Source organism: Xiphophorus couchianus, chromosome 2 (genome assembly GCF_001444195.1).
Source record: "Xiphophorus couchianus chromosome 2, X_couchianus-1.0, whole genome shotgun sequence".
NCBI classification, from domain to species: domain Eukaryota; kingdom Metazoa; phylum Chordata; class Actinopteri; order Cyprinodontiformes; family Poeciliidae; genus Xiphophorus; species Xiphophorus couchianus.
Window position 1 is genome coordinate 23,963,227 of NC_040229.1, and position 22,964 is coordinate 23,986,190.

General features: G+C 39.6%; 1 protein-coding gene across 2 annotated transcripts in view; it reads left to right on the forward strand.

Moving 5' to 3' along the window:
• Positions 1–346: 346 nt before the first annotated feature.
• Positions 347–22,964, forward strand: part of spire2 (spire-type actin nucleation factor 2) — a 31,820-nt gene continuing 9,202 nt past the window's right edge. Inside the window, exons 1-9 of one of the 2 annotated variants that reach the window (XM_028002904.1) lie at positions 347–901; positions 10,447–10,490; positions 11,189–11,572; positions 12,613–12,693; positions 12,816–12,980; positions 17,968–18,054; positions 18,927–19,044; positions 21,277–21,437; positions 21,802–22,024. In XM_028002904.1, coding sequence (XP_027858705.1) covers positions 520–901; positions 10,447–10,490; positions 11,189–11,572; positions 12,613–12,693; positions 12,816–12,980; positions 17,968–18,054; positions 18,927–19,044; positions 21,277–21,437; positions 21,802–22,024 — 1,645 coding nt within the window. In that variant the 5' untranslated portion in view covers positions 347–519. The remainder of the gene's footprint in view (positions 902–10,446; positions 10,491–11,188; positions 11,573–12,612; positions 12,694–12,815; positions 12,981–17,967; positions 18,055–18,926; positions 19,045–21,276; positions 21,438–21,801; positions 22,025–22,964) is intronic. The other variant, XM_028002913.1, reaches the window with a different exon arrangement.

Below are 22,964 nucleotides of genomic sequence, written 5' to 3' on the forward strand. Positions count from 1 at the left end.
CTAGTTGAAGGGAGTCAGAGCAGGTCCTGTTGAGTAAGAGTATCCCCACAGCATGATGGCGCCATCACCATGTTTCATGGTAGGGATGGTTGTCTCAAGGAAGTCTGCAATGACTGTCTTTCACCACAGGTGTCTTCTCTGTGCTTCCCGTGCTGTCTATACAACTTGCAGGCTCTGAATATACATGTATGTCCAAAGAATATATATTAGAAAAGGCCACTGAGGAAAATAAATTAAGTACTGGCTTAAAAGTTGCAACTTTTTCTTTAAATAAAAAAATTTATTCCAGTTTAGTTCACTGATTTTATTTTGCAATTTAGAATGCTTTTATTTGTGTAAGACGCCAAACCGGATGTAGTCGAATCCACTCGTTGCCTTGACAGCGCAGAAGATAACGCGGTGCAGCTGCGGTAGTAGACGACACATCAAGCTGTACGCAGGAGACCGGGCCAAGCAGCGCTCGGCGTCGATGTCCCCGCTGCTCACGAAGTGAAGCATGGGCTCCGCGGCATCGCAGTCATGGCCAGATCCACCAACCGAAGCGCAGAGGTCGGGGACCCCCGTGTAACCGCCCCCACGGACCGCGCGGCGGTGCGGGACCTGGCCGAGCCCCGGGAGCTGTCTCTGGAGGAGGTGCTGAAGTCCTACGAGCAGCCCATCAAGGAGGAGCAGGCATGGGCGGTGTGCTACCAGTGCTGCAGCGGGCTCAGGGTGCCCCGCCCGCCGCCCGGGAGACCCGGTCGGGTGAAGGACCCGTCCTCTATCCTCCTGCACCGGGACGGAACCGTGTCGTTAAAGGAGGAGCCGCAACCCGACGGTAGGACCGAACCCCAACTGTTCCTATCGCCCCCAAACTTGCATCCCGAATCAAAACAAACGCGGGAAATCATCATTAAACCAGGTATTCTAGTTTTTAAAATGTCGGTTATAACCTAAATATCCCTTTCCACATTCGGCAAAAATAAATAAAATTAATAATAAAAAAAAACATCCGCTTATTAGTTTGAAAACAGTTTGAGTACTGAAGTCTGCAAAGTGTACTAATGAACTATGGGTTCTAATGCTGCGGAATGTAATAATACTATTAAATCTCTCATTAGAAACCTTAAATAATGTTTTTTGCTTTGGATATTGTGGGGAGAAAAGCAGCTCTTTCTTAAATTAGATGGTTTTCCAGGGGAGTTTGGCACAGAGGAACAATTCCCTTCCCAGCTAGAATTCACATTTTCACCCGATCTTGTGCTTTAGTATTTCAAATTCTTTTAAAACAAATAATTTGAAGTGAAATTTCCTCGTGCAATGCATATTTAGAATAACCTCACATCCACTGCCAACAGGGATGACTGTGTACCGGTAAATTATTAATTATTCAAAGAGTAAAGCTTTACTTAAAGGAGATTCCTTTCATTTAAGGACCGTTTTTAGAGACGAGGAAACGTGGATCGAAGCATACAAGGTTTTTACGCGGTCTCCTATTTTTCCGAAATTCCCGTTTGAATTGAGCCTGCACCGACACAATATCTTCCCGGATGTGAAGTATTTATGTCCTCACTGCGGTCTAGGGGATCTGCTCCAGAGTCCGCATGGAGACAACTGGAGGCCAAACTATGTGTGCATATTTAACCATCTGTGGAAAACGTAAATCCACGTTTTAAAGTGCTACAGTGCTCTACAGAGAGATACATACACCTTGATTTTTTTTTACACAAACACCATCAGCATCTGTCTGAAGTGGAGAGAGAAATATATATATATATATATATATATATATACACATATTTTACACAGGGTAAACTTTGTACCTGTCCCCCACTTACTCTGATTCTTTGAAAATAAAACCTATCTTAACCAGCTGTACTCAAGAAGAAGTGAACTGATTGATTCCACCTGTGTTTATTAATTTAATGGCATATGGATGCAGCTGCTCTGCAGAGTTTGTTGGAAAACCTTAGTGACACACCTGCAAACCTAAAAGTAAAGTTGTGGAGAACTTTAGAGTCCATTTAAACATCTCAAAAATATATCTGTTGGGCAAAGAGAGAGTAGAAGCAGAAGTAGCAGAGATCCACAGCTCAGGTGGAAGAGTCCGTGCAGGACAGTCAGAAGTTTAGCCGATTTTAAGGTTTGCTGAAAATGATGTTCATTTTCCAGGAAAATGTCCCTAAGCATGCAGCCAGAACTATAATGGTTTAGAACAAAGTCTTTCACTGAATCTAATGAAACTGTTTATGTGGCGCCAATAAAGAAAAGAGGCATTTTAATTTTTATGTGTAATCATTGCACAATCAATTACAGGTATTGTTTGCCTGGTTGAGGGAACACTGTAAGCTTGTAGGTGCGTTAAAAAGACATTGAAACTTCCTGACTAACGTTTAGTAGATTCTCCTCAGAGAGCCTTCTGGAGGAATGAGAAGTGTCCTGTTGTTTCTGACGCCAGTGAACGCATCGGTGGCGTCAGTGTTGTGGGGACGTTTATTTTAACAGGTTGGATTACTTCTTTACATGCCTCCAGAAATGGTTAATAAAATCCTTTATTGGTTTTCTGTGGTAATATCATGACCTTCAGCCAAGTTAATCTGCTTTCTGTATACACTGAAAAAAGAGAACAGGTGATCTAACTTAATTATATTGTGCTAACTGGTCACAAATAATCATATGAAGTTATTAAGTTAAGTTTATTAGGCTGTAAATGAAAATAAAGTAAGTCTGACAAACTTTATTCAATTACTTGTGACCAATTAACACAATTTTTTGAAAAGTTGGAGCTCCATTCTCATTTTTTTTCAGTATATGTTAGTAAAAAAAAAAAAAACACCTAAGATATAAAGTTGAGTTTTTAAAAATGCGCTGACCGTGCTTTTGGTTTCCATGCCATAAAATGGACGACATATCGAGAAAACAAGTTGTGTTTTTTAAAACTCTACAGAGAGAAAACAACCCGGATCCAGACTGTAGCTGTTCGTAGAGTTTTTAACTAACGTGTCGTTCTGTGATGGATATCTTCAAGTAAAACATTCCCACTTTCCTGTTATCCCATTTTTCCTGTCCTCTTGTGTGCTCACAAGCACAAAAACATGAAATAATCCTCACATTGTCGGGGACCGTGGACCTCTCCTCCTTCACTGCTGTTTCCTCCAGCATCACAGCTACCCTGGGAGATGAAAGCAGACTTGCCGGATTTGATGGTAAACACAAGAGCCGGTGTGCAGTTTTTCAGACGCTGCTGACATCAGCTGTGGCTCTGACTCTTCCCATCAGAGGGAGCACAAATCTGAGCCGAAGCAGCCGCGGTAACATGAGCCGCGGTGCCGCAACGGGCCCATAAAAGGCTGAATTGTTACGATGCAGCTGCATAGGAGCGCTCATCAGCCACCTGCCATGTGGAGCTCAGCGCCTGAGATCCGTCTCTGCAGTTTTGGTGGAAAAATAACAATATGGGGGAGTACATTCTAGTGGCAGCTTGTAAAGATTTCATGGGCTATAGCAGATATGAGCAAAATAATAAATCTGGTGTTAAAATTAATTTCTGTAGACTTTAGATGGATTCAAACTAAGTTTTGCGCTCCAGATCTCAAAAGTACCAGCACTTCTCCTAAATATGTGTTCAAATTTGAAAGTGTTTTAAGATTAGTTAAGCCCAAAGTTCTCAAACTGTGGTACCAAACTGGTTACCTTTTATTTGAACAGTAAATGCAGTATGACGCACCAACGACCAAAACAAAGTTGGAGCACACTGATCTATGCTGCAGCAGGTTTTCTTGAAACAGAAGATCAGTGAAGGACTTCCTGAACTTCCTATAATGATTTCACCGTGAACAGCGTCTTGAGCTATGTTCAGTTCAGGTCTAATTTTAGACAAATATTTGTTCAAAAGTTCTTGTTCAAGGAGGAAGAGGTTTTTGTGTCTTTTAGTCTTTGTAGCGAGTCTGGCTGAAGACTTTGTGGTCACAGGATCCACTGACCCTGTTTGAAAGGATGTAGGATCTGGAAATCCTGTTGTCATTTCAAACCCAGACCGTATTAAAGAATATAAATATGCCTAAGCAATCACAAGACCTTCACTATATTTATTTGGACTCAACTTCTGACAGCAGTGAGGTTTATTTTATCATCCATTTAACTTGAACAATCCTCTTTCAACTTCCTCTGAGCTGTAATCTAATCTGAAAATTCTAAGCAGAAGTTGTGGAATAATTGGACTTTAAATAACTCTAATCTTTGCTCGGAGTCATTGGAGCTCTTATATAAACTCCAGAGATTGAGATTCGTCTTAATTCTCTTACACAGAAGGTCCTCAGGAAGTCAAGGTCCACATATAAAAATGGCTCCTGCCAGATAAAAGCCGTTTGCACCATCGACCTTACCCACCAAGAAACCAAAGCAACTCATTGTAGACTATGATAGTTTGCATTCAGTTGAAAAATTGTTCCATTAGTACTGATTTTCTGACTATCTCATTTTAGTTTTTGCATTTCTTGAGAAGAAGTGTTGATAATGAGGTAAAAAGTCCAAAATGAAACAGGCACAGCCTTTTAAATTGCACATATTAGGCGTGACTGTTGCTTTTAGGTGCATAGGTGTGTATAGATAAAGACTGATGAAGTCATTTTATGAGTATAGTCGTACACTGACAGTGATAAAAGTTCTATGATAAAAGCCTTGTAAAGTTTTACATTATCTCAGTTTTGTTTTAGGTCATAAAATCAGCCCAGAAGAGCCGAGAGCTCACATAGGATACTTTGTTTTCCTTTGCAGAACTTCCAGCATCTATAGATCAGTCAGATGCTGCAAGTTCAAGTATCAGAAGATGAAAAATATGTTGAAAAGTGTAAAAGTATTCTTGATTGAACTTGAGCTGTCTTTCAAAAACAGTGTCTAAATATGAAAATACTCCAAAAATACCAGTAAACTACGTCAGAGTTTGTGATTACAAAAGGAAACTGTGGAAAGATCAAGGGGAATGAATACTTTACAATGGCAAGTATTGGGTTTATTCACATTTGGCTTTTTAAAACTGAGCAGCAAGTGTCTTAAAGTCAGAAAACATCACAATCATCACAGGTAACATGCAGCAGCCTTTTCCTGCACTGACATCTGAACCTCTTTTTTAGTTTTGGTAGATTTATGGACGTGGCTCCAGCTCATACAATGGCTGCTTTCACACTCTCCTATTTCTTCTGTACTGTTTGCCTCCTCTGATCACTCATTATCAAGCCTGTTCCTCTGAACCCAGTTTGCTTTTTCTTCTGTCACATTTGTCCTTCCTCATTTCCATGGCAACAGGCGGCAAAGTCCACACTGAGGGAGCTTTTGAGTTGCTGCGTCTTAACGAAGGAAACGGGGAGGTGTCAGGCTTCTGAGGATGAAAGCGATCCGTCATTAGCCGGAGTAAACTGTGTGTGACTAACAGCGAGGAGTTCTGTCAGATCCAGCAGGACTTATTGTCAAGTCTGCCGGAGAACTCGGGAACCCGATGATATGTTTACGTTTTGGTTGGCAGAAAGATGCTCTGCGTAGATGACACAGGCCGAATATCTTTATGCATAAGGTTGTTATTCTCTGCGATAAAAATCCGTCTCCTCTGTTTAAGCCAATGGATTAGGAAGGGCTACAGCTTGTGGGTGTTTATTTTCTCCACAGTGGCTTTGAGTTTGGGCTAAAAGCGATGCAGAAATGAGTGAATATAAATGTAGCGAGAAGGTCTTGTTTAGACAGTCGCTCTACTTTTATTCAATATCTGCTTTGACTTTCTACAACAGAATGACACTAATGATGAGATGGGGTGGGAGTCTGAGTTTGAGATATGAATAATGACTGAAAGAACAAGATCTCGGATGCAAAGAGGTGAAACGAGCTTCCTCCGCAGAGCTGACTGAGCTGTAGGATTTTAGGCATTCGGTTGTATAGTTCTGTCCAATGTTTCACCACGGGTGTGTTGCTCCAAGAACCAGGACCAGGCTTGATGTCGGCTCACTCAAATTTCTTTTAATCATGCAATTGTTCGGTACAAATTGATATATGGTTTGTTTCTACCTTATAAACAAACCATATGGTGCATGAAATATCATGCAAAAATAAAAATGTTTCCTTAACTTACCCAGGCTTGGACCCATGTGTTTCACTTAAAGTACTGTGTTTGGAAAACCTGCATTAGGTAATAAACACTCCCTAAAAATAGGTTACTGCTCCTTTAAACCTTCTCTAAAGCCTGATCCAGGTTAGCTCTGACTATCGTTAGCTCAGACTGGATAAGGCATCGCTGGGCTTTTGCGTTGTTTTATTTACATTTTTGTGGGCAGAGCTGTAGATGTCCTGGAGGAGGCTCTCGGTTAACGATCACTGCCTTATGAACGGATGAAAACTTCATGTCCCATTTGGGTTCTGCCATTTTCATTAACAGTGCCAAGTTCAAAGCTGTAAATTTGGTCTGAGTTTGAATGTGGAGTAAAAATCAGAGCTAATCAGAACATTACAAAAGGGAAAAATCGAACTTATAATACCTTGCAAAAGTATTCATAGCCCTTGCATTTTGTCACATTTAGAGGGAATTAAGTAAACGATAAAGGCTTGATTCTGGAGTGGACTTGATACTTTCAGCAAGACGTTGACAATAAGAAAAGAGCTACCGAGACAATAATAATAACTGCTGATTATTTCCATCTTGTAGGCAGTTTTGTATGTTTCTGGAGGGGTGGAAGGAGACCATGTAGTCTTGGTTTGGTCATGTGACGGTGATGCCACTCAGGATTGTGGAGTGTGAACCGAAGCAGAGAAGCAACGTCAGCAATGTGGTCATTTTCTGACAGTGGTGAAAAACGGAAGGAAAATGTGTATAATATCAGTAAATGTAAATTATAACAGAAATTCTAACATTTCTGCTAAATTTGCATGTCAGTGCACCCCTCAATTAGATGAAAGCATATTTATGTGTTGGAATGGTCCAGTCAAAGTCCAGATCTAAAACTGATTAAGAAATCTGTTCAAAGACATGGAACCTGTTTACTCTTCCACTCTGTTTAATCTGAGTTTGAGCTATTTTCAAGTTCAACGCCGAAAAAGTCACAGTCGTATTTGCTGTGAGAAAAAGTTTGTACAAACTATTGTATCACTGGGTTAGAATATAAATGCATGCCACACCTTTCAGAATTTTACTTGTTCTGTTGCACCCACTCAAAATCCTCTGCCGCCTTGTGTCGGTCTGTCACTTAAAATCCCAAATACACCATGTTGATGTTTATGGCTGAAACATGCAGAGGATAAAGGAAAGTTTAAGGGGTGGGAATACTTTTGCAAGGTGCTGTAAGGAGTTTCGCAGCTCCAAGACGATAACCGGTACATTAGCAGCCGCCTCCCGTTTTCCAGAGCGCATGGCTCACTGTGTGTTTTTCCAGGAGCTGAGCTGCAGGGCTGCTGGGGGATTTTCACTGCAGATCCTTTCCCTCTTTTGTGTTCACCGGGCCGTAGCTGTGGGAAGGTATCATCAGTTATTGCGGACCTGCCCGACAGGTTTACAGGGCTTCATGTTATCGTCTCCTTCCTGAGTGGAGGGCTTTGTAATGGACTCTCCTTTTGTTGCTGATGGAAGCAGCGTCTCTTTTCACACAGGAAACAGGCCGAGGCTCTGATGGTCGATGCGCTCACGCCCTGCTGCCAGCGCTTTGTTGTAGACAGCGAAAGATTAGAACTGCGTCCTGCAGCACAAACAGACCTACAGGGCAAAAACTCCATTCACCGCCCCGAGAGTCCGACTGTGGATGGTGCAGACGCCTTTACTAACAATATGTATATAGCCTGCACCGAACGTTGCTGAAATCTTAGAAATGTAGTTTGATCTTTTATTTAACTCAGAATTATCTGGGAAAAACAAGTTAAACTTTCTATTTCTATTTCCAATTAAATAATAATTAATCTGGTTATGCATAAAACACAGGAATGTAGAGCAATTGTAATATTTTAGAGTTTATTGCTTTTTGATAATAAACACTGTGTAGTTGCTGCCTTCAGTTTCTAGTTTTGTACAGTAATTTTTAGGTTTCCTGATGAATAGCCTCACATCTTTTCTCCCTGATCTATATTTGTGTTCGTCCAGTCTCCCGTTTGTCTGTTGAGTTGCTGATAAAGGAGTTTCAGGCCTCCTCGGGTGTTCCTACTGACATCTGAGCCAAGAGGAAAGGCTTGTTTGACTCTTTGACACGGCCACACCGAGCTAACCCATCAAGAACTCCAGTTGAGATGAACTAAATGGAGTCAAACAAACGTAGTTATTTGAAATTGTGGCATAAACATATTTCGCTAAAAGTACCAAATTTCAACCTGAACTTAACTTCAAATGTGACATTAGCCCACAAAAAACATGTTATGATGTTATATAACATATGTAACATGTTCACCTTGATTTCTTAAATATGTTTTTTTTTCATTTTATACACATGTGGCTTTAACATTGTTTATTTGATGCCAGAGGACTCTGGAAAACTTTTGATTAATCTCCAAAATGGCTTTCCGTGCTTCCACATCTTTCAAAATCATGTTTGGAAATATTTACAGTTGTGAACACGAATAGGAAAACAATGGAATACAGTAAAACCTGTCGCTTGTATTGAGTTACTTACTGCTGTTTTAAAACTCCTGTTGGCAAGTAAAAACAGGTCTGTTTTCAGCAGACTAGCTACAGGTGCAGATAGCCTGACTAGTTAGACTGCTTGTATCAGCTCATTATTCCATCAAGAGTGGACATTTGTTCTAGATTTGGTCTTGGTGTGATGTGTTTTCTGCAGAGATTCTGAATAGATGTGATGATCTGTTGAGCTTCTCTGGTTTTATTTCAGTTCTTTAAGCTCTTCTTAGCTTCAGGATGTATTTGTTTTGGTTCGTGTTTAACTCTGAAAGCCTATATAATCTGCCCTGTGCTGCAAGCATTGTAACCTGCTGTCTGCAATTCATACCTGGCCATTGTTGCTAATTCTCCTCTGTCATCTCCTCCTCTGTTATTATTCTGTCTGGTTCTCGTCATTTCCACTCGTCTTCCTCCTGCGTGGTTCCTTTTTACTCACCCATACACAGATAATGATGATTAGCTGTGTTCGTCATGCACCACTTCTTACTCACCTTGTGGATGTTTTGTTTTGCTTTGACAGTCGATAATTTAAAGTTATTTTCTATAATCTACTCATTGTCTGCTGTTCGTCATGACTCCAAAAGAGTTTCATTTAGTATTTTGTCGTTTCGCAGGTCATTCTCTTTCTGTGATTGCTTGTATTCTAGTTTCTTCCTGAAATAGAATGCTGCAGCCAGCTTTTCTGCTGTTCCTTACAGCTTCATTACTGAGCCATCAAGTTAGATATTAAATCAGTTGCTCTCCAGCTACCAATTACCACCCATTTATACAGACTCATCTCAATACGTTATATATACAGTACAGACCAAAAGTTTGGACACACCTTTCTAATTCAATGGGTTTTCTTTATTTTCATGACTATTTATAAGGCAAGAAATCCCACTTATTAACCTGACAGGGCAGGTTGACCTATGAAGTGAAAACCATTTCAGGTGACGACCTCTTGAAGCTCATCAAGAAAATGCAGAGTGTGTGCAAAGCAGTAATCACAGCAAAAGGCTGCTACTTTGAAGAAACTAGAATATAAGGGGTATTTTCAGTTGTTTTACACTTTTTTGTTTAGTGCATATTTCCACATGTGTTATTCATAGTTTTGATGCCTTCAGTGTGAATCTACAATGTCAATAGCCATGAAAATAAAGGAAACTCATTGAATTAAAAGGTGTGTCCAAACTTTTGGTCTGTACTGTATATCATTAAAAAGTTTATCTATTTACACAATTCAGTTCATATAGCTCCATAAAGATGCTATAGACCAGGGTCAAACTCCAGTCCTCAAGGGCCGGTGTGCTGCAGTTTTTAGATGTGCCACAGGTACAAAACGCTGGAATAAAATGGCTTAATGACCTCCTCCTTGTGTAGATCAGTTCTCCAGAGCCTTGCTAATGACCTAATTAGTCTAATCAGGTGGTGCAGCAGAGTCACATCTAAAAGTTGCAGGACTGTGACTCTCCAGGACTGGAGTTTGACACCTGTGCTATAGACGTAATGTAATATTTTTCAAGTATAGAATTTCAATCTTCATCATGCAATACAAGTGTCATACATTGATGTTATCCATATCCATAAGATGTTTGACTCGTTAAATAGCTTCCATTAAATGCCCATAGAGAAAAGTGGAGACAGAAAAATATCCTTAAAAATAAGGATTAGTCTTAATGAATACTGTTGTTGTAATTTTCAGCAATAATACTGAAATTAAATTGGAGATGCTAAAAATGTGCTGTCCGATGTTCAAGCATTTTTGTCCTATTAATATTGATGACCATAGAAATCTTTTGATTCTCAGCGATGCTTTAACTGGTTTTCATGTTTTTGTTTTTTTCTAGATGACAGTGATGGAGCTCCTCTTCCACCAATCGCAGAGCGACAGGTAAGAAGCACAAAACACTTTTTAAAATCTTTTTCTCATAATATGCTGAATATTTAGCTTGTTATATGAGTCTTTACACAAAATAACACCTAAACTTGACTTTTATTGGTTAGTAATTTACTGAAAAATAACATTCCTGACATTATTATACAACACAATGCTGGAAACATTTTGTTACTGATTAAAAAAAAAACGTAACTAATGATTTGAGGAAAGTAAATGTTAGGAGAATAATAAATTTGAATAATAATGCTAAAAAATATCCATTTTATTTGTTTCCATGTGTTAAAATGACAAAAGTAAAAAGAAAACACATTTTGCAAATGAACATTTCTGACATTTAAGAAAACCAGTGACCAATGTGGTTGTCCTTGGGCATGTCATTATTCTTTTCATTTTTGAACGCAGTGGAGTATTCATTGTTGTAATCATTCTTGCAACTTTTTTGCATGTGCAAAATGACAAGATCATGTTTGAAATTGACGGCCCACATCTGTGGGAATATTTTGGAGAATAGTATCAAATAGTGAATGTTGACTCTGACAGGAAGCTAAAAGTTTTCTGACAAGTCTGATGTACTCATTTATTCTCAACACTGTACTTTAGAAATATCTTAATGTTAACATCATATAGTTTGTAATAATAGTTTAAAAAAAACAAAAAACTTTTATTCTTTGTGCTTTCCTTGATGCCTTCAGCTGGTTCAGTCCCTCGGTGTGGCCATCTATCGAGCTCTGGACTGGGGACTGGACGACAACGAGGAGCGGGAGCTCAGCCCACAGCTGGAGCGCCTCATCGAGCGAATGGCGGGCGGAGACCAGGGCGGCGAGGGCGTCAGCTCTGCTGGCAGCGGAGCAACGGATGAGGGGTACAGTGGACAGGAAGAAGAGGAGGATGAGGATGAGGAGCAGGAGAGAGCGATAAGGCCGGTGTGTTGGTTCCGTCAGGTCGTGGTGCTCTGTGCGTCCCGTCTGGCCAACCCGAGCCTGGCGCCGGAGCACTACCAGGCCGTCTGCCGCGCTCTGTTTGTAGAGACGCTGGAGCTGCAGACCTTCCTCATCAAGATCAAAGATGCAAAGGAGGTACGTCACGGCGCCGTCATGTCAGAAAGGTTGTTTCCTAAGCAAGGGCCAAATCAGACAAGAAGATAAAACTTTACACGTTTAGGGACAAGAATAATTAGAAAATTTGAATGTAACATGACAAAAATAAGTGGCTTTATCAATGAGTAGTTTTTGTAAATTATGATGTTTGTGAATAAATTATCCTGCATGAGCTGTTTAACCTAGACTTTTTATATTTGTAGCCAAAGTCATGAATATGTCACCATAAGACTCGATGGATGAATACTTTAAACACAAATCAAGTGAAGAAAATATATTTCTAATGTCGAGTTTCTTCCAGAACTTCAACATCACATTAATGTGATGTTGAAGTCCTACTGTGATTTAAACCTGTAAGCACACTCATCCAGTTGATAGAAATCCAAAACAAAGCCCAAAACCATCCATTTAGTCTAGCTTCAACGAGTTATTTTAGTGTAGAGGACAAAAAAAAAAGTAAACTTCTATATGCTCATGAGGTTAAATACCAAGTTTATGCATACAAGTTCTAAAATGATATACATTTTATAGGTTTCTAGGCATTTTCTGAAAATAAAACGTAAGGTTTAAATGTTTGAACAGCTTGAAATGTATTTATTTTAATCACAGGAAATTAAAATTTTAGATAAGATGTTCATAATTGTAACATAATTGCAACTATAAAACCAGGATGTGCGTGACCAGTCTTGAATGATGATAAGACCTACAGTGCCATGCAAAGATATTCATTCCCTGTGAACTTTTCCGTTGTGCTGTTATACAGCCACTAACTTTAAATTACCTTTCTCAGAATCTCAAGTGATAGAAGCAACTTTTGTGTTTGTCTCCGCCTGCTTTGCAAATCCACAGACAAAATCTTTACTCATTCACTGTTGCAAAGAATCTCAGGCTCAGCCAGACTGGACCTGTGAATAGCACTTTTCGAGTATTTCCACCAACTCTGAATCACTTTTAAGTGAACCACAGGGATTCAGAAACATGAGCAGTCAAATGTTTGACACTTGTTTTGTGCCACTCAGATGCTGAAGAAGATTTCCTCTGAAGAAGCTCTGGAGGACAGATCCACGGCTGAGCTGGACGGGCTGAAGCACAGAGACTGGGTGAGACGGTGCAACAGAGTTCACAGAAAGGACAACGGCAGTGCTGTGTGTCTGACCGGGTGCAGGCAGAGCCGTCACGCTGACAGAAGCAGATGTGTTGCTGTTGTTTCCCACACCACCAGGCTCGTCTGTGGGTGCAGCTGATGAAGGAGCTGAGGCAGGGGGTGAAGCTGAAGAAGGTCCAGGAGCAGCCGTTCAACCCGCTGCCCACTGAATTCAGCCTGACGCCCTTCGAGATGCTGATGCAGGACATTCGAGCTCGCAAGTTCCAGCTTCGCAAAGTCATGGTGAGAGTCGATGCTCCAGTTAGCGCTGCGATCGAGGGGAAGAGTTCAACTTTTACTGGAACAACAGAAGAGCTGCTGGAGGAATAAAGATGCAAAATAAAGAGACATTTTAGTTTTTGGTTCAAGTTTAAAAGCTAAAAGCGGCTAAAGATCTTCTACTCACTAAATAAACCATCTAGCATCTAAATTGGAAATGTGAAGAAGATTCACCAGAAGTGTTTGTTACAAAAACGTTCAATCTTGGCCTCATCCAACAAAAGCATAGGGTCCCAGAGGAAGCCTCAGAAGCGTTTAGTAAACGCCTCATGTTGTGAGGACAGGAAAACGTCAATATACTTCAACCTACTAGGTGGCATATGTATGTTTTCTGCAGCTCTCTGAAATAGAGCTTTTCTTTTACCTCTGACTTTACCTAATCTGCTTTATATGCTGTACACCAGACATGTCTGCCAGATCAAACAAGGGCAGGAAGAGAGAAAAAAAAAGAGAAAGAATCTAGTCTAACAAAAGAGAGAAAAGGAAAAAAAAAAGACAAAAGCAAAAGAACAGAAATGGAAAAGAAAGAATAAAGCAACAACAAAAAAAACTAATTCAATGATCTATAATTGAATATTATAAAACATGTGAACTGGAATTGGGTCCCAAGAAACATTCTGATTAGGGCCTCATTCAGCTTTAGAGCGGCTCTGCAAAGTTTTTAGCAGAGAGAGTCCACAATGTGATATCAGTACAGAGGCTAAAACATCCACTAAGAGGAGATAATTGTTAGAAATCTTGCACAAAGTTCAATCCAAGAAGCACGGAGGACAGAAATTAACAGTAAAATTATATCAAAGATCCACCTTTCTAGTCTTGTAGCAACTAAAATTGATACAAAAAGGCTAAAAACAGCTGGAGTTCATCAACTTAGACATGTTGAGTTCAGTTTGCTAGCTACAGACACTGAACACCTAGATTATCCTTCAGCTTGCACAGTTTTTTAAAATAGATATGTTTATTAATTTTTTTGTTTAATAACAATAACACAGAACAAAAGCTCAGCAGTGCAGAACAGAGGAGACAAAAGGAAAGATGAGATAAGGGGCATACATACTTCTATCATTATATAGTCCACATCTAAGCATTTATAAATGCTCGAGACAGGATGGTAGACACGTGTCCTTCAGCATAGTTCAAGAAGGGCTTCCATATGCGTCCAAAAATGTCAGTCTTAGAGTGGATGAGGAAAGTCGAGAGGGATATATTCCAAAATAAGCCTCTTCCACCCAAAAATAGTAGGAGATTTATTAGAAACCCATTGTAACAAAATATTCTTTCAGGCACAGAAAATTAGGACATTATACAACTTACTCTTGTTTTGATTTTGGATATGTTTATTTGGTAGACCAAGGAGAAGAGACACTGGATCGAGGTCAATATTAGTTTTGATAATTTTCCTAGTCTCAACCTGAATAGATTCCCAGTATATCTGGATCTTGGGGCATGACCAAAGACAGTGTGTGAGGCTGCCTTCATGTATTTTACATTTAGGGCACAGTGAAGAGGACCCCGGTTTAAACTTAGACACCCGGTTTGGGACCAAGTGAGCTCTATGTAGTAATTTAAGTTGCAACGCCCAGGAGCGATTACAAATAGTGATTTTTCTGGCAGAGTTCCAAATACTGCTCCACATTTCATCAGTAATCTCGACATTCAGCTCTCTTCCCCAGGCCTGGACCAGAGTTGATACACTTATGACATTTTAATGTTTTGTAGCACATACTGAGTGACACTTCATGAGTTCCGAAAAACAGTTTTTCAGTGCCCAAAACCTCAGTGTCCCTGAGTAGAGTTGTTTCTTTTTTAATAAAGTCTCTTAGCTGGAAGAAACGGAAGAGGATATTTTTCCCTACTCCAAAAGCTTCCACAACTTGATTAAAAGACACGAGGATCCCCTCCTTAAAAAGACAGCCCAAAGAGGAAACACCTTTAGCCTCCCATTCCCCAAAACCTGCATCTAACACACCCGGAAGAAAGTCAGGGTTCTGGACAAAGGGTGTAAATGGGGATGTTTTCCCAGTTCTTCCCTCGATATGTTGAACCGCCCTCCAGGCCTTGACTGTATTCACAGTGATTGGATTGTTACAGCATTTGTTTATTGTTTTCAGATTTTTAAGAAAAAGTAGGCTTTTAAGAGGACAATCACATAACGAGGCTTCTATATCCAGCCACACTGTGGATGAATTTCCAGATATCGACTATCGGGCAAATTTAAGAGAACTCAATTGATATTTTTTGAGGTCTGGAAGATCTAAGCCTCCCATATTTCTTGGTAGCTGTAGTGTTGACATTTTTATGAATGCCCTTCTTTTGGCCCAGATAAAGGAACCAAACCAACTCTTTAATTTTTGGATCCACCTCTGAGTAAACAAAATAGGAATCATCCTAATTGGGTACAACAAACGAGGGAGAATGTTCATCTTGAGAAGCGAAATTCTGCCCAGCCAAGATATGGGAAGACAATTCCAGCGTTCAAGGTCTAGCTTAATTTTTTCAAATAATGGGACAAAGTTTGTTTTGAACATCTGATCGAAGACAGGTGTGACAAATATGCCAAGATATTTAAATCCTGCAGGGGACCACTTAAAAGGGGAACTAGGGATAAAAAGTTGTCTACCCAAGGGCATGGCCTCGGATTTGGAGAAGTTTATTTTGTATCCCGAGAATGAGCCATAGTGGTTAATAATTGCAATGACTCTTTCGACTGTAGTGGTAGGTCTGGAGAGAAACAACAGAACATCGTCGACATATAAAGAAATTTTATGGGTCCCCCGATCAATGTTGACACCGAATACAGTGGGGTCACTACGAATTGCTTCAGCCAGCGGTTCGATTGCAAGAGTGAATAAAAGAGGCGAAAGGGGACAGCCCTGCCTGTTTCCCCTTCCCACCTCAAAATTTCTAGACCTGACCCCATTTGTAATAACTGCAGCTAAAGGACAACTGTAGAGGACTTTAATCCAGCTGATAAAGTTGGGACCCAGTCCAAATTGATGCAGAGTATGAAAAAGATATGACCATTCGACGCGGTTAAATGCCGTCTCTGCGTCTAAGGAGACTACAAGACCATCCATTGCCCGCTGTTGACACAGATGAATCACACTCAACAGACGTCTGAGGTTATTGCAGGAATTACGACCCTTGATTAAACCCGTTTTGTTTATCCCTATCAAAAGGGGTAAAATGTTTTCCAAGCGTGTTGCTAGAATTTTGGACAGTATTTTCAAATCTACATTAAGTAATGAGATGAGTCTGTAAGAGCCACAATTTTCTGGAGGTTTTGATTTCGTAAGAATTAAGGATATATTTGCTTCCCGGAGGGAAGGGGGGAGCACACCGGTACCAAATGAGTCATTCAGCATGGACAGATAGGGCTTTGACAGCAGATCCATAAAGGTTTTGTAGAATTCCTAAGTGAGCCCATCCAGACCCGGTGCCCCCCCCTCCCTGGAGGAATCTGATGGCTCCTTCCACCTCTGCCTCCGATATTTCTGCATTTAGATCTTTCTTTTTGTTCTCGGGCAAATTGGGCAGCTTAATTTTTTAGAAAAATGTTTCCATTAAAGATTGAGAGTTGTCACATTGCTCAGATTGGTGCAAAGTTTTGTAAAATTCAAAGAAAGCTGCATTTATTTTCTCTGGGTCGGTGGAACATAAACCCCTCCGATCAGAAATTGAAGCAATTGTTTGGGAGGTCTTCCGTGTTTTTGTAAGACAGGAAAGGTATCTACCTGGTTTATCCTCATATTCAAACAATCTTTGTTTAGCAAATTTGACTTTGCGTTCTGCGTCAGTAATGTGTTCAGCGAGCACCGGAGGGCATTGAACTCCCCCAACTTAGACCACGAAGGTTTTTTTACATGTTCTTCTTCCGCGAGTCCAAACTTTCTTTCTAATATGTTTTGTTGTTCTGCAATTCTTCGTTTTTTGCTGCACGTATATGATATTATCAATCCTCTACTAAATGCCTTAGCTGTGTCCCTAAGCAAGGAGGGGCTGCTAGCAGAGGGAGAATTGACGGCGAGGAATTGTTTGAATTCTGTTCTAAAATACTCCACAAATTTTCTATCCTTTAAAATTAAAGGATTTATTCTCCAGTGATTTGATTGAACCCTGGCGTTTTTAAAGGTATAATTTAGATACACTGCAGCAAGGTCAGATATAACAATGTGTCCTATTTTGCATGAAGCAACTTGTCTTAAAATAATTTTAGGGAGAAAAAAAAGTTAATACATGTGTGGCATTTGTGGAGGTTGGAGCAGAAAGTGTATTCCTTTCCAGCAGGATGGAGTTTTCTCCATACATCCACAAAACCCACCTCCTCAAAAAGATCAAAAATCTGTTTTGATTTCCCTGAAATAGCTTGCACAGTTTTAAATCAACTAACTAGCGCAGCTAGCTGATTTGGCTTTCAAATCATTCCAACAAATTTGATCCACAAAAAAAAAAAACACAATTTTAAAGACAATTGCTGGGAGATGTTTTCATCACCACCTGGCAGAGCTTCAGCAGGAAGACGCTGAACTCAAAAACGTTGATCGTGTGGTGGAGTTAGCCTGGAGGCCTTCTCCATGGCCAGATGCATTATTCAGCTCAGCGACACAAATATTAATAAAACCCTCCCGCCTTCTGTTGTTCTGGCCGCATTGCAGGTCTTTTTTTTATAATTGCTTCAATGCTGAAAGCAGTGTTCAGCTCTTACTGTTTTATGGTGTTTATACATCAATACAGAGTCGCGTTTTGTGAAGCTGCAAATCACAGCTAATGCTGCTCATGTGTGCTTTAAAGAGCCTGGTGTCTTTAAAGCTGTCAGAGGCCTAAAAGTCAATTATTGAAGCTTCAATATAATTTTTTTTTGTTACAATTAGATGTTGTTCTGTTGCATAGCGGGTGACTGTATGATTTTTAGAGTTCCCTAAGTTGACGTTGTGTTTCCTGCCTTGTGAAGGTGGATGGTGATATTCCTACCAGAGTGAAGAGAAGTGCCCATGAGCTGATCCTGGACTTCATCAGATCCAGACCTCCTCTTAAACCTGTAAGTGGATCCATTTGCAGGATCCCCACAACATTCAAGGGGTTCACACCTATTACAACAAGCTTCTACGTATTTTATTGGGGGTTTGTTTCGTAAAGACAAGGTAGAGCTGAAGGCAAATGATGCAAAAAAAAAAAAAAAAATATATATATATATATATATATATATATATATATATATATATATAACTCTTCAAAAATGTTTTGCAATCGGTACTTAGTAGAAGCTGCTGCTTGAAGTTGCAGGTCTTTGGGGGACATATATCTTCCTATTTACAAATCTACAGCTGAATTCTTTGCTTTTTATTCTCTTACCTGAAGATTTGGCAGATAGATGCTGTTTTCTATAGTTGAACCTCGGATCAAATCTCAAGTCTGACATGTTCTTCTAGGATTTTCTTGTTATAAGTGAAATGATCTGCCAGTGAAACTAGTAAGTTTTCATCAATTCTAAGAAATTATTGACTTAAAAAAAGTTCTTATTCCTTTAAGAGTTACCTTTTAAATACGTTTTGTCTTATTTCAAGTACACTGCGATATTTGCAGTAGAAACTAGACCAAAAATAGTTGGTAGGGGTGTCAGAATAAAGGATAAACTTGATTTTTATCTGCCAAAAAATGTCTGAATCCACTCCACAGTTCTGAGTAACTTTATGTTTTTCAGTCACATAAAATCCCCAAAGGAGCATTGAGATGCTTTGTGGTTGTAACAAAAGAGAATCTGGAAAAATTTTAGGGGTGTGAAAACTTTACCATTACTTTTTGTATAAATAGGACAACTTTGCCTGGTGGGACATGAAGAAGCTTGGTTTCTTGTCTTTTCTGTTTTTTTTTTGAATGAGCAGATGTGGTGAAATATTTTCTTCTGGTTAGGTCTCAGAGCGCAGCCTTCCTCCTCCTCCTCCACGGCAGCAGTCGCTTCATGAGCGGGTTCTGGCAGAGATCAAGCAGGAGAGGAAGCTCAGGCCTGTGGTGCCACACACCGCCAGGCGTAAGAGCAAAACTTTTATATTTTCACCTTCTGAAGTATCATACAAATTGTTGATTCCAGTTTCGAGGCACTATAAACGCCTCGCATCTGGAAGACATAATCCGTTAATTTGTCTTTATCACACCATGAGGAGAGAGACAAGGTATGATAAAAGAGCTTAAAGGAAAAAGCTAGTAAAAATATTTGAAGTAAAAAAACAAAAAAAACAAATGAATGACTGTGTCTCAGGTCTGGTGTTTTGGTCTAAAAAGGTACAAAATCTACTCTTTAAAAAAGAGACTCTGTTCCTGACATGATTTAAATTGATAAACGTCTTTGAATTCCCAGAAACATTAATTCTGCAGCCGCATTTAGAAGTTCAGGTTGATGTTTCTCTCTCTAAAGAAGAGCCCCAGAATGGGTGCTGAAAGTTGCTGAATTTTAATTAAAATGGTGAACTCTACAGGAAAATGTTTACTGAGGTTCAGTGACAGTTTTGCATGAATGGTACCCTAGAGGGGGCGCCTCCTTCTGCTTCCTGAAATGAGTTTTTAATCCTGCAGGCTAATTTAAAAGGCATCATTCTGGTGATATTTACCATTTTACAGCCACACGTGTCCACAAGCAGGAAACCCATTTCCATCTAGACGTCCCACTTATTATGATCACATGGGCAGCTGCCCATAATCATTGAGTTTGAATTTTACCGGATCTGAACTGTGCATCTATTGATCTGAATTGATCGTCGCTCTGTATATTGATAAAGTGCTTTGAGAAGACATGCATTTTGAATTGTAGATAAAGTGAAGTGAATTAAACCTGAATTTAATTTTCCATAGACTTTTACACAGATTTCTAATAATGTGTCACCTCCTCCTGGTCATTAGATCAAATGCAACTCAAAACAACTTCTATTGGCTCCAATTTAAGCCTTCCTAAATATAATTTACGTTATGGCAGATACAATTTGAATTGGTTGTATTTTAAACTTATTCATTCCTATATAATTTTTTTCCATCACTGTTTTCTGCCTTTTTGAGTCATTTTAAGTAGAATCATAAGTTAGAACCGAACACTGATATGATAAAACCTTTCTGTGTATAATTGCAGCCATTTTGCTGATACGTGGTATCAAATTTTACAAATATTGAGCAGCTACTTTCAGATGAAGGTTGGCTAGTTTATTCTTTTTGTGGGAGAAAGAACATAAATAATAGGTCAGAATGGTCTTTAGAGCTGCCGAGTCTTAAAAAACCTAAAGTAAAACGATCCAATTCTTATAAAGGCCTTGTTTATTAGTTACGCACAGCAGAGAAATTAATATTTTAATCAATTAATCGCAGACACTCCTGAGCTCCACTGCCTATGTGGTTCTCAGTCTCCCTTAGGAAAACAATCCTGACCTTCTGATTATGTTAATTTCACAAAAAAGAAATAATAATTTAAAAACTGGCCTTTAATTCAGCAAAATGTAACTGCTGCTTCAGCCTTCACTAACAAGAAGTAAGAAAGGAAGAAACAAATTTGCAACCATTTATAATCAGTGAAGCTAATCGGTTCAACAAAAACCAGCCAGTTTATAAAACCTAGACTTTCTGTTGATTTCTTGGACTTAATTTCTTTATCTTAGCAACATTCATACTAAATGTATTGTTGCACTTTATATTTCATATTATATATTCATCACCATATAAAAGCTCTCACCAACAAACAGAAAATGTTCTCTGCATCACATTATGTCTGTTTTTGACTGCTTCTTTTAGACGGTTCCATCTTCAAATGAGAACATTTAGTCTTATTGAGGTGACCTGTGTGGACAAGGAGAAACCCGAATAGAAAAGATGATATAAAGTTGAACAAAGTTTGCATATTGTTAAGAAAGCATCAGTAACACTGGTCACGTTTTGTTTTTGCAAACAAAACAGAAGACACTTCAGTTTTATTATTTCCATTTTTTTTTTTAAATGAAAGAAAAACAAGATGAGGGCCTATGCCAGATGTCAGTTACAAATGGACAGAGTAATGCCAAGGTTGGCACTAATGTTTTAGATGAAAGGAAAACGAGAAATACATTAGATTTTTGTGACCCACTTATTGAAAATGCAGCAGCTACAGTCACTCTGATGTCTCCGAATGATTGTGATAATGAGCTCCAGATGCTGAAGTTGCACACGAAGCACGTCTGAGCTTCCCCGCCTTCACGTCTGAGAGCTCCTGACTTCCCTAATGCTGCGATTGCTTCTCTTCTCTCAGCATTCGGCTCGCTGCCCTGTCTGGCTCAGACGTGTCCTTGCGATGTCAAATCAACGTCATGCATTGATCTGTCTGTGTCGGAGCCTCGGCCGTCGCTGCGGCCTCGCATCCTGCTCAAGGCCCCGACGCTGGCTGAGATGGAGGAGATGAGCATCTCTGAGGTGAGAGGGACCCACCGGCAGTCGCTCGTTTTGAGCCTGTGTTTCTCACGCTTGTTCCTTGCATTGGTGGTTTTAGTTTCTTCTCTGCAGAGAGATGAATCCTTTTTTGATTTTGGACAAAGAGAAACATTTTTATGCAGATTTAGTGATTTGTAAAATACATTTATTTATTATTATTATTTTATGAACATTTATATTTACAACGTAAAAATAAGCTAGATGGAGGTCAGAAACCTGAGATTTAGAATTTTGATTTTTTTTTAAATCCATTGTAGCATAGATAAAAAAATGGATAATTTGGTTATTTTTTTCATACTATTCCAACGTTGTGTAATAATTTCCGTCTTTCGTTGAACCCCTGCAGGAAGACGAGTCCCCGGACGGTGGGGACATGAGGAGGACTGAGAGCTCTCCGGCGCCGCTGAAAAGAGATCGATCGTTTTCGGAGCAGGACCTGGCCTTTCTCCGCGGGGACATGCTTCCCTCGCTGTCGGAGTCAGCCCGGCTGGGCGAGACAGTCAGACTGCAGGACGTGAGGCCGCGATCCAGAACGCTGACTGGTGCCGGAGCGCCTCCTTATCACCGAGGTCTGATGGATTTTCACTCACCAAATATCCTTACATCAACTTAGGGTTTGCTGCTAAAGAGATTTTAAACAACAAGGCTTTTTAGACTTTTATTGGTAAAAAGTTTTGAAACTGCAGTAGGATGTTGTTGTTGTTGGGTTTTTTTGTTGTTGTTTTTTACAAATATGAGTCACGTTGTGTTGATCTACAACATAAAATCCCAATAATATTTCTGAAGGTTTTGTCGTAATGTAGGAAAAAGTGAAAACGTCTCAGGAGTATGAATACTTTTGCAAGGGAGCAGGACTAGTTAGAAACTCAAATCTTTTGTGTCTCAATCACAGCCAATTCAGAGATGTGCAGTCAATACACTCTTCTGCCCATCTGCATCTTGACTCACATCTGAAGCTTGTTGGAGTTTTATGGCCCTTTTAATTTGGCTGAAAGGAAGATGATTGGGAAACCCAGCTGTTTGCTCTCAGCAGCAGTTTTAATTCTCCTCCTCTAGAGGGAGACAAAGCATCAGAAAGCAAATCCAGGTGGTTGTGATGCATCTTCGTTCTGCAAAGGCAAATAAAAACATGACGTCACTGGATGCAGTGAGACATAAAAAATAAGATGAAAGATGGACAAATTTCCAAAACTCTGCTTAAGAACTAATCTGAGATTTATGACATTTATGCTTTTTGGGGTGTTTTCAGTTCAAATTGACTTCAGTGAAGATAACATGTCGGCTGAAGCCAAACAGAAGCTTAAATTGTTTCATTTCTTTACCTGCCAGCTTTACAAAAGCACATCAATTAAAGTTTGGACAAAACAGAAAGTTATTTTGGGCATTGAATAAACACCAGTTGAAGACGTATTCAAGTAAACTTACTTGAATAACCATTTTTTTCAGTTCTGCACTCTGTAAAGCATCACTGGGAAAATAATGGGCTTATATTAGTTGGTTAACAACAGC